This window comes from Ascidia mentula, chromosome 9, assembly GCF_947561715.1.
Source record: "Ascidia mentula chromosome 9, kaAscMent1.1, whole genome shotgun sequence".
Taxonomy (NCBI): Eukaryota; Metazoa; Chordata; class Ascidiacea; order Phlebobranchia; family Ascidiidae; genus Ascidia; species Ascidia mentula.
Window position 1 is genome coordinate 13202252 of NC_138574.1, and position 12111 is coordinate 13214362.

General features: G+C 43.5%; 1 protein-coding gene across 1 annotated transcript in view; it reads left to right on the forward strand.

Moving 5' to 3' along the window:
* The first annotated feature begins 7660 nt into the window (after window positions 1–7660).
* Window positions 7661–12111, forward strand: part of LOC145914633 (uncharacterized) — a 34011-nt gene continuing 29560 nt past the window's right edge. The window contains exons 1-2 of the mRNA XM_083002452.1: window positions 7661–7805; window positions 8966–9060. Coding sequence (XP_082858578.1) covers window positions 8979–9060 — 82 coding nt within the window. The 5' untranslated portion in view covers window positions 7661–7805; window positions 8966–8978. The remainder of the gene's footprint in view (window positions 7806–8965; window positions 9061–12111) is intronic.

Genomic DNA, 12111 nt, shown 5'->3' on the forward strand with positions numbered 1-12111 from the left:
CTGCTTTTGTTTTTGTCACATACGTCCTTATGACTTTATCGAGCCATATTTCAAGACAATTTCCCGACAAAACTTTAAAAAACATCCTAAACCAAAAAAAGGAACTGCTCAATTTTATATGTGTATCAAAACAAGATGATCGAACTGCAGACAGTGGAAGTAGCTCTGACCTTTGGGATCCCATCAGCGCACCCTGTTTGGCCTGCCTTTTGGCCAGACGAAACGATTCCACAGTGTATTAACTTGATGCCAAAAAAGGTGCAGTGTTGGCCTTCGTTAAATCTTGCAGCGTTTTTATTGAGTTGGCTGCCATTTAGGAGCTTTGCAGGGAAGCCTTAACTCCGTCTGCGTTCACATTGTCTGGGGAATTATGTCAGGAAATATACATCTCAGGCATTGTAATGTAGTCATTGCAGTACAATTAAAACTTATTTACTTACTGCGCATTCAAACAAGCATTAAAAACTTACTCGTTTGTGATGTAACAGTCGCACGACAGTGACGCACGATTGTGACGTAGACGTTTAGTCTCTCTAAATTGGCCGACCGGATTCTGATGTTGCCGAAGATTTTAGTAGGTATAATAACGCCACAAAACTACAGAGAAAATTATGATAATGGAAAACTGTGTTCACTGCAAATCTCTATAACGTGGCATTTGGTTAGCAGGCCAGCCAAACCTTGCTGCACTGATGAGACCTTAAAGCAGTGATTCCAATCCTTTTTGTGGTTGCGTACCACTTGGAGGTAAAACAATTTCGACGTGTACCACCTAGTTGGGAGTTACAAAGTAACCTAGTGGATGAAGTAACCAACATTTTGAGATCACCTCCGATTTTTCAAATTCGAACTATAGTCGCTAATTACGGAAATGTGCTCGCGTACCACCTGGAATGCCGTCGCGAACCACCAGTGGTAGGCGTACCACCGGTTGGGAAACACTGCATCAAAGGTTACAGTGAACTGTGTACACCTCGTATAAACACTGGTTACAGTTTGTAAACTTTGTATTCGCTCGGGCATGATCGCAGAAACTATGTTTTGCTCCATAGCTCCCCCAAACGTTCGTTCTATAACAGGACATAATTGTCAACATGATTGCAATAAGAGCTAATACGTTTACTGTGATATAATTAAACGTTAATTTAAGGCGGTTCAATTCTAAAGTTTAAGACAATTTACAGAAACATACTTGAGTTTCCAAAAAACAAATGATTGCCAGGGTTATTTCAAATTTTTAAAGTCATTGAAACGAGCTATGGTTTTCAGAAAACGCAAGACCATATCAAGAATTCCAAACGAAAGTGTTTTTCATTGGTTGCATCTTGCTCGCGACAATGTTACACCAAATTAAATTTCAATACTTCTCGCTGTTGGAAGTATGACCAATCCCATGAGGAAACTAAGGTCTCATGGGACTTCGTATTGTAACTTACCCAAGGCTAAACGAATCCTTGCTGGGCTGTTTTAATGCATCTTCAGAACTAGTTCTTAAAATGGTAGAATGATGTTGTGCTTGTTTGCAATATCGTCAGGACTATTCTCGGAATTAATTTATTTTGTAATAACTCACGCAAACTTTATAAGTTGTAGCGGTAACGAATCGGCAGACTTTATCTCATACTAAGTGGAAAGGATAGAGTGCAGGAGCTGTGTAATGCGAATGTCGTCGATACAAAATACAGAAATGCAAAGAGCAAAGTACAGTAAGAACTAATTTAATTCGGATTCGTTTTGTTCCGCAAATTCGTCCAATTCGTATAGACTTTAACACTTTAGAAACTAAGTGCCAGAAGAGCAATTCCGATTAATTAGTGTGCCTGGCAACAAAAATAGCAGTAAATTCGTTTCGAGTTTAAAGTATGAATTGTATGCTTTTACTGAGAAAAGGATAATCCGAAATATTTAATCACGTTTAAGTTGCATATTTCATCAAAACAACCACTTGTATTTCTTGCTTAACTGCGTGTTAACTGCAACACTGAAATTGATTTAATATCCGCCTCTAGTGCTGCGCGTATGACGTATCAGTCAATTCGTCCAATGTACTTTGTGCAATCAAAGTCGGAAGCACGTGTTTTGGGATCTTCTAGTTACAAATATGTTTGTGCTGTGTTCAATATGGGCATTTTTACAGATATTTTACTGATCTATCGTTCTCCCGGTGAAAAAAAACACACATCATCGTTTAAAAATGAGTGTTTTCTGACGTTTCGACAGTACGAGGGACTAGACTTCCTCAGAAAATAGAAAAAATGGCAAAACCTAATTTACACAGCGTTAGTCTCAAAAGAAATGTGTTCGGGAATCTTCGCCTCATCCGGATAAATTTGTCGGGCAAAAATATTTGGAGCTAACTACTTTGAATAAAATTATCATATTTAGAGATTTGGCGCCTCTGAATGTAAAATCAATCCAACATTCTTTAGAAATGTATTGCCTATGATGTATGGTGAGAAAGCCTGCAATAACCTATAATACTTGGACCCCAAAAAGGAAAAACCCAACTGTAACTTGCCGCGTGGTGGCGCTCAAGAATTTAAAATTTCTTTGCGAAACGTCCATCATTCACGTTGCTACGTAATTAATTTTTGGTAATTAGTGTATTTATGGGTATAGTACTAATACTTATTTGTAACTCCATTGACTTTACGGCTTTTACTTCACTCTAAATTAGAGATATCTGCTTGCTTGGGCTACAGGCGTATTTTTCTCATAAGCCACTTGGTACCAGATCGGTTTAACCACGAAGCAGGTAAAAACACTACGTTGGAATTAATAGTTCATCATATTGTCTGTGGGTTTCGAAGATGCACGAAAACGAATTTAACTGGGCAAAGCAATTATGTTTTGAGACAAAAGGAGCATTCTTAAAACCCAGAATCTATGGAGGTTTTGTTCCCGTCGGCGGTCAACTTAACTGGCAATTATTCAGTGTTTGGGCGCGGAAGCTTCACCGAGTTTCCGAAAAAAGTATGTTCCCATCCTTGCCCCAGCGCCAAACCTGAAGGAAATTGCGGTTAAATCATCTCTCCTTGTAACCAAATTACAACCGCCAAACTACTCGGATAATTTTCACTTCGATGCTGTAATTGACTCACTCGTCGACGGCTCATGGAACGACCCACTTAATTGTTATTGTGTTTCGACAGACGCTAATTGACGATGTCAGTATTGTAATCTTAGGGGCGTCGACCACCATTCGGATGTATTGTAATTTTTAAGGGAGGATGACGTGGTCGACTACTAGTGACGTGGGTTGGAAGTGAGCCAGGAGGTCACGAACTATCAACCCTGGGTCAATTTTAACATTGACGCAGTTCCGTTTTGTTCAATACCTGAAATAGTAACTTCGTGAAAGTGGTTCCTGAATAATCTTTTCCAGTATAAATAGAATTCTGTAATACCGTTTTGAGATTACTCAGTGTTCTGGCGATGAACAAACCTACTTCCATGCGAAAGTATGCCATATTCACCTCGGAAGCACGAGGTTCGGGAGTGTCTGTTTGAGAACACTTACGTAATATTTGATGTGTGTAGTGTTAGCGGGCCGGTTTGCAGCGGAACGAGTATATGCTATATGCTATATGTCTATGCATATTGCATTTTGAAAGTAGTGCATGGTTCATTCTTTATTTACGAACCTCATAAGTAAACCCAGTGTAAGGAATCATTTTAACGCGCAATTACTCACTGCAGCTCATTTTCCACCACACGCCAAAGTCCTTTTGTGGGGAACGTACATCTCGCTACCTCCACAGTTCTACAGAACGGTAAGTGCCAGAGAACTGATACTTTACCGTCGCACGCTCCTGTATAATGGACAAAACAAACAGTGAAACACGGCTACCCGGCACAGCTCGAAGTTCAGTTTACAATCGCCCGTATACACGACACGGTAACGGCGTACCCCCATCATTGTTTAGTTCAAAGAGGGTTGCGTTTAGGTTTCCGGTTTTACCAAGCAATGACGTAATACAGCGACGTACAGTGTGAACTAACTCGGGCTACCGTGTAATTTCGCGAAATTACAAGCACCGTCAAGTGGCCGATGGGCTCGCTGATACTTTTCTCCCGCGGGGAAACTAAGACGTGAATTTTGTAAGCGTTGCCGCCTTGTGGGTTGACACATCCGCTGCATATCTGGATGACGACCAAATTTATGCCGCTAAACTTTGGCTGCGATTGCACAGCGAAAAAATGCTATTGGTAGAGTAGTATGAAGTGAACAAGCAGCAGACATGCAGCTAAAATATTTTTGATCAGAGTTTTCCAAATGACGCACCTTACAGTAAACGGTTAATTTTGCCTTTGTGAGTAATTACATGTTTTCTTTACATAAAGTTTATATGTTAAAGGCGTTGCGTTGTTATGGCAAACATTTTTAGCCAAGGCCAACTTTGCTTAGCGTCATAATAAGTTTTGACGATTGTTTACCTAAAGCTTCTCCGGTAAATGCGCAAATTGCTCAGCGGCGAAATAATACAAAAATCCGTCCAGCTTGACCCTAAAATCTACGTTAAAAGCAACCGACTGTTCTTAAACAAAGTGTGGACCTAACCGCTTATCACGGCATCAACCTACGCCTACCAATCGGCGGTTAAGGCTTAGGCGTGTAATGCGCTCGTTACACTGCAACAAAGCTTCCTGTATTTTTGAATATCCCACCAGCCGCCTTCGGGTTTTCGTGAGAGTTTAAAGCTTGTTGGAAAAATAAATCCTTTGCGAGCGCACTGAGGTATCCAGGCTCCGCTTGAGCGAGCACGAGGTTAACTTTGTGAAGAGAAGAAAGCGAAAAACAAATACATGCAGAGAATCTATCAGAATCTGGCAGTGTTGTGTTGTTGTGCAAGCCCTCGGGCTAAGTGTTAATATTTTGTTTTGGCGGCGTCCACAGTATACCGACTCGAGCGTGATAATGATTGCCACGGAATGCGCTAAAGGGTATCAACGTTGAGTGATGCCCCAAGCAACTCACAACCCTCGATTTCTTGACGTATTGAGCAGAAGAGCGCCTCGGCAGACACGTCCGAACGCGCTGTAGGTCGATGTTTGAAAAAAGAGGCGCACAGTTTTCTTTCTTCGCTGCGAGCTTGTCCGAGCGAGCGGTGCGCTTTTTTCGGGTCGACTTTTTCTATCTTCATTCCTACGCACGTGAAACGTGAAAAAATGCCAGCGTTCAGTCTACGAGTCGGGAAGATGACAACGAAGTGCGCCGGCAGACAGATTTACTCGTTAGTCAGGTAATTGCGACTTTCGCGGTAAAGCTGCATTCGGCGCTTGCGAGTAGTGAAGTGCCGCAGAAAGTTGTTCTCTGTCAACCAGTATTTAAGCGGCAAGACACCTCTAACGGTAAACGTTGAATATTTCCGCGATTGCGCAATTTCTGAGCGAATTCTATGGCAGGAAATGTGCGGTGGTTGCCAGTATAGATAGAACGGGAAGGTGGAAATTTTGTATGTCGCTTTGGAGACATGGAAATGCCCTAGGGACGGACTTGTTTACCACACTCATGTAACTGATTTATTGGCGTTTAATTCAATGCGGGCAGGAATTACACGCCCGTTTACAACCGTCTATTGTTTTGTTGTTTTTTTATTGGTCTTCTCTGTCTTGATTGGTCAAACATTTTACAGTTGCTTTGTGTGACGTAATAGATGATTGGGGTTAATGTGGTCGATATGTTGAAGTAATAAGCAAGAAAAGGCACTAAGAAGGCTGGCGAAAATTTTTCAATTTCTTTCCATTTTGTCTTTGTGTTGACCTAGTTGCGGCGATTTTGCACAAACTGGGCAAACCCAGAATCCATTGACAAAGTTCTGCTTTCAGTAATCTGCCCTTGGCTTAATTGGATCATTCGATTAGCGTCTTCAAAGCTCGCGACAAGCTTTTACAGCTGCGTGTCAACTGTGACGTGAATGGTCTTGCTGTTGGAGATTAGGACACTCTTCACGCTTGGCGTTTGTGTTTGCGTAGAAAGTAAGTGAGGTTCCTGTGCGATAGGAAAGAGAGCAGCACTTGTAAGTCGCGGGAGAATGTAACGTGCTGTGCCCTGATTTGACGGGGAAGTAAATGTGTACAAATGTAAAAACCAGGTGACTGTGATATGAAAGGTGTAGTTAAAAACCCATGTATAAGTGCTTGACACTTGCTCAGTTTTTAGTCTTGTGCTGAATTTTGAAATGTTGCTTTGTCATTTTTTGTAGTTTGAATTGTTGGGCAAGAATTAACTTTGCCAATTGCAAGCATTCGAACCGTAAGTGTGAACATGCATACGAAGAAAGTGGATAGTTAAAATCAGTATCATACCAGATAATTATGTAGTGATTTGAGCCTCCAGCACGTTCAAATTCAGCACCGACTTTACCAAATACATTGAATGTTTCAAGACCTAAACAAAGGCTGTTTGTTCCTTGCCCGTCGGTTAAGCGACTCGAGCCATTGTCTGGCTTTTGTGGTTGCACCATTAAAGGAGTTTGTCTTGCTGTTCCCCTACCCGCTGTTTGCTAACCTATAGCCGGATGCCCAACGAACTAAAAGCGCCGGGCTCGGACCAAAGGTACGGGGGTTATGTACGAGGGTCGTTAGACGACCTTAACGACACCGAGGCTACGGTCACTGACTGATAAGGAAGGTAGGGTGACGGTGGTCACTAGTTCCGCTTGTTTGTTAATTAAGATACACGGCATCCGTATTGGCGCCACTGAGGGTCATATTCATGTTAATGATTATCAGTGGACCCATGTATGTCCATATTTTGACCACGTAGCTGATGTAATGCGCTCAAGTAATTGCTAATGCGTTAGATTGTAAACAATTACCGTTGAAGCATGGGAAATAGTGCGCTGTATGCGCTGCCCTATCGGTATGTTGTCTGCGTGAAGCCAATGACAGTATGCTTTGAAATAACTACTGTAAGGCGAGAGGTAACAACGACGTTTGCAAAACAAATTCACTTACGCGCATTCTAGACTTGCGCTTAATCATTGATCTCAATCACCGACCGACATTTGTTGGCAATTTCACAGCAGGTTTTGCTTGCCCAGCAATATGTTTTATTGTTTAACAGACGTTCAGTTATAAAAAGAAGGTGAATTCACCCCCTTTGTTTGGTTGGCGCGAAGCATTGCCGAAAGTGATTGTATATGGAACTGTAACTTGTCCCCACATTTTTCGACGCCACTCGCTTGGAACGAAAAGAACTGCCCCGCAAACTACTGGGAAGGTTCGTGGGTCAGGATTATCAGCTTAGAGTGCCGAAGTGCGACTAAAATATTCAGTTGTTAGAGTTTTCTAGTTGACTTTTAGGGGAGCGCAGACCTTTGGAGTATAGACAAGTCGTGAAGTTATATCACTTCCACGTTACCAACGCCCCACACAAGGTTCGCTTGAAAATAAGGGTTTGTGTCAGTTTCCGGCACCATACAGACCCGCGGATCGAAAGCGACCAGAGGTCAGGGCTATGTTTCCGTTCAAAACAAGAAGGAACACAAACAGAACCTGTTTTGACTTAGTAAGAAGAAGGCAGAAAATTGTGCCATGTTTCCCCGCTCTGCTCGGCGCAACCACTTCGACGAACGAAGGAAGCCTAGACGCCGATACCTTTCCTGCGTTTAGTTTAACTTTAATTGCTATTTGTGTTTCCTCACTTTTCAGGGTTAGGCCTTAGGCGCACCGTTCAACTAGCACAGTACACGTCCTGTTGTGTTTTGTACTTATTCAGTCAGTCAACATCAACTGCGACCAGCGAAGAAACAATTGGACTTATCCGCCAGTTGGGAGAGCAAGTTTTTTGAGTTGTAAAGGTGAGTTATTGTATTAGTCATCATGTACCGATGAGTTTAGGTTTTCTTTTTACAAATGATGTAAGGTAAGAATCGTGAAATTATACCTGTATTATTCCTGGCGTAGCCATAGCATTAGGCTTTCCTCCCATTAAATAACTCATCAAATCTCAACTGGCGACAAGGGCTAAATTCACTTTCTCAAAAGTCGATATATTTTGGTTGAATTATGCGTACAACATTGTATAGAAAGGTAGCATTGCCGTTTTTAAAACTAACCGACAGAATGAAGAACATGCCAATGTATTTTGAGGTGAACTTTTAGCATTAACTGACATTCCCACAGTGCGCTTGCCAAACTTAGGGGCAAAGGATACGTTATAGCTAGAGCGTTAAACCGGATATGCACTTGGCTTTGATCGCACGGTTGCCTCAAGGGAATCCAAACACAGCGCTCTATACGTTATAGCAAGCGCATAACGGCAAGACCATGGCAAATGATTAACCGGTGCCCTATAGGCACGGGTTAATCCCAGGTGGCCGGATAGGTTTTTGTGCAACAGAGGATAATTTGTTGCTGATCATTCAAACCCAATTCCGCGGCACTTCAAGCAGCAAGGGGCTGTTTGAAGAATTTCTTCGGCGTAAGTTTGCGGCGACGGGCAAAGAGCTGGCAGAGCCATGTTTTCATGGTTATGTTTTCACAACTGTTGTTATGACAGGTGTAGACATAGCAATATAAGGACCACCTCATACTCAAACCATTGCCAAAGCGCGATTCTGCCTTCCGTTTTAAGTAGATACAGACGTTTTCTATGCACCGACATAAATGGGGTAATATTTTGGAAACGTGTGGCTTCCTCTGGGCCTTTTAGTGACCGACTTGCGAGGCAGTGAGATATTGTTCCACAATCAAAACACACTATAAATAGTTGTTGGAGACGTTTATTTGAGCACCGTCATGCCACAATTGGCGTGTATGGCGTGCCAGCGGTCGCCTTTTAGGGTGACATGAAAAAAGAACTATTTTACTCGGCCCCAAAACGCTTCAAACAACTCCGGTTTCGGCCCTGAACGTGAAAGCGTGCATCAACCCATAACCTAAGCTAATATTACGATACGATACCATATCGCTACCCAGTTTACAGACACTAAATTAATTAACCTCGTCACTTTTGCAGTGCCGTCATCGCCATGAAGATTTTATTGGCACTCGTCACGCTTGCCTTGTGCTCGGTGATCCGAATCGAGGCCCAGAACGATGACAGTTTTACAGGTGAGTGTTGGGCTCTGTTTAGACGATTGTTTTGACGCCAGCGGCTCGGGTGAGGCCCATGGCTTTTCGGCACACGGGCACAGAACCCGCCATCTTCGCTCAACACGATTTTCCAGGCTCCGTGAAAGGTTTAGGGCAACCCCGTCTGAAGGTCTTTGCCGAGGCAGGACGTGACGTCAGTGGAAGGGGGGTTAGTCATTTGTGGAAACCGAACAAACAGGTTTCCTATGATGCCAACGCGCCGAAATCCGGCTAAGCGCAATTGCCTTGTCAGTCTAAGGAATAACTACTCCCGGAGACTGCTATTACACTTAATCCTGATCATTATAAAAGGCCCTGGTGCGCAATTATTATGTAAAGTAGCTCCATACGTGGACTTGGAAAGATTAGTATCGGGGTTTCCGCTGCTATCCAAAACGCATTAGCCGTCGTTTACCACCAAGGCACTCACGCTGATAGGAATAGTTAAGCCAAGATGTTCAGTTGATACCACGCTGATAACGGTCACTGGGTGCTGTCGTTGTTTCTTTCATGCGGGCTGGCTTCTAATTAGACCCAAGCCTGTTCTGTGGTCGTTGTCACGCGCGCCTGGTTCCTCTGCGTTCGCGTTACAACCGCCAGCAAGCCCTCGGTAAATAAAGCGGCTTTAGGCCACAGGTATGTTTGCGCGCGATGTTTAGACTCTGAAATGGTTCCTTTGTTCGGGGGGCTCGAACTTGGGTGGTGTGCGACAAAAAGGCCAAGGCTGTAGATTTGGAGATTGACTTCAAGGCATAAACTAAGCGTGAATACGTGGAGGAATGGCGATTTCGTGCGTTTAGAATAATCCTCCCGCGTGGTGTATTGCGTTGGACGAATTCATTTTCTCACGGCTTACATCAAAGTTTGTCGCGTTCCCTTATTTTCTCTCAGTTGCAGAAGTTGTCAAACACAATAGTCTTGGTCGCATCATTGCAAACCGTCAATATGTTTGATTCACGAGAATCTATAATTGCTTGAACGCAAAGTATCGGCATTTACGTCAAATTCAGCCTGAGTCGACAGACATTCGTCTTTTCCGGTCCCAAGTTGATTTCGACGGGAATCTCGACAGGGTGTCTTGTTCAAGAGCGCCTGCGAACGCTCGCGTGGCACGCGGAAGTGATTTTCTAAAGGCCATCGGCTTAAGTTACCAGTTAGTTGTTGGGTTTTGATGTCGTCCGGCCTGCCTCAGCCACTGATGGATCGCTTCTTGGTCAACGGAGGCTCGCTAAGGGTCAGTGACGTGCGTGAGTGGCCCTGCGATCTAATCGTCCACGACTGGTGGCAAATCAAAGAGGTTTGTGGGTAAATTTTTCCATGGCGCGGTTAATAGTCTTGTGGTATGGTAACACCTTTCGGGGCGCGGGAGTTTGACGCCTTGAGTCACGGTTAGTCACCCCACTTTACACAAGCTCGTGTGATAAACTACTCCACTATTCTTTGAACAAATCACCGAGGCGGATAATTAGGTTCCGAAGGATCGAAACAATGGCAGAATTTTATCGCACGCTGTTAACGCGAAACTCACGGACAGCTGTTTGATTCCTGGCTTGGAATCGCGTCCAACTCTTTGTGTCGCGATCTGTGGCCCTATTCGCGCCGTGCAATTGTTTGCTAATTCGGCGTCGTGACCCGGTAGCAGAATGACGCGAAATTTTTCGACCCCGTTTCGATTTGGGCCGTCGGAAGGCGTGACACGGAGTCGTTGGAGTCGCGAGTGCGTCCCAGAATAGTGCTCTTGCCTCAATTAGGCGTTGCGTCAAGTACTGGATCTTGACAGTTGCCGATCGCGCAGTATCCAGTTTAGCCTGGGACCTACTCGTTCCTTACTTGAAGTACACTCAAACTTCGGTGCCACTCTTGACTAACCGAACCCAAGCTCGTATCGCTGATAAATCGGACTTACTTGCGGCCGCTGAGCTTTGAAGGCGTTTTCTTTGCCTTCCAAGACATCGGCGCTGTATTCATGTACTTGTGTATTTGCCTTAGGGAGAATAGTTGATGATTCATTGCACGCCGTGGTTCAATGCTCACGGGAACACATTGGTATTCGTGGAAGGAAAAATTAATGTCCTTTGACATTCACACTGCGGTTTTAATCCCTTTTATAAACCATGGGAACAGACAACAGTTGTTAACCTGCTGTAAATCACGTGCCCCATCCGACGTCTGTGTTGCGTCTTACAACTAATTTAAGATCAAAAGGAAGCGGTTTCTTGTGATGAAAGCGATCAGCAGTAAGACGTGTTGCACACCTAAAGCACAAAAGTGACCTGTCCAGTGTGGTACCAATTCGCTCGGCGTGGGCGCGTAATCCGATGCGCTAATGGGTATATGTACCAGCTTACGAACAAAACAGCGCCATTACTCAAGACCTTATGTTTTGAGTTCTCCGCTTTTTGTTAATATCTGTATGAGGATATGTGTCTTGATACTCTACACAAGAGTTTGTATGTTTCGGGTAGCATGTTTCGGAACGCCCAAAAAAAGTAATCCTATCACTGTCACACATTATGTCTTGCTTTTAGTTGCGAACACAATACGCTTTGCGATGGGTTAAAATCTTAAACACTTCTTGGGTAATGTTGAATGGGGCCTTTATACAAGAAAATAACCAAGAATAGACTTCAAAAAACCACCATAACAAAATAGGTGCGTTTTACAATAGTACCTTAGTGGTAGCGCCCTGAATTGGAACACAGTCATAACTTTCCAACAAAGTGACTATTGTGTCTCGATTCTGTCGCAAAGGTCTTCTAGCGCTTGGGCGTTAATGGTGTTTGTCGGCTGTGGTCGCCTATCTTAGAATTGCGATAAGAGTCTTGTAATACGGGAATTGCTCGATAAAGTAACCGCCGGAATGCATCAACATACTCCTATATGCATCATAACTAACTGTCAAATGTTTTCGTGCTATTGATTTCTACAACCCACGAAACTGTGAAGGTATTACGCCATCAGTTACCAATACACAAGGAATAGCCTAGAATAGCCATACATCAGCATATCTGTTCAGTCTTTTCGAGGCGA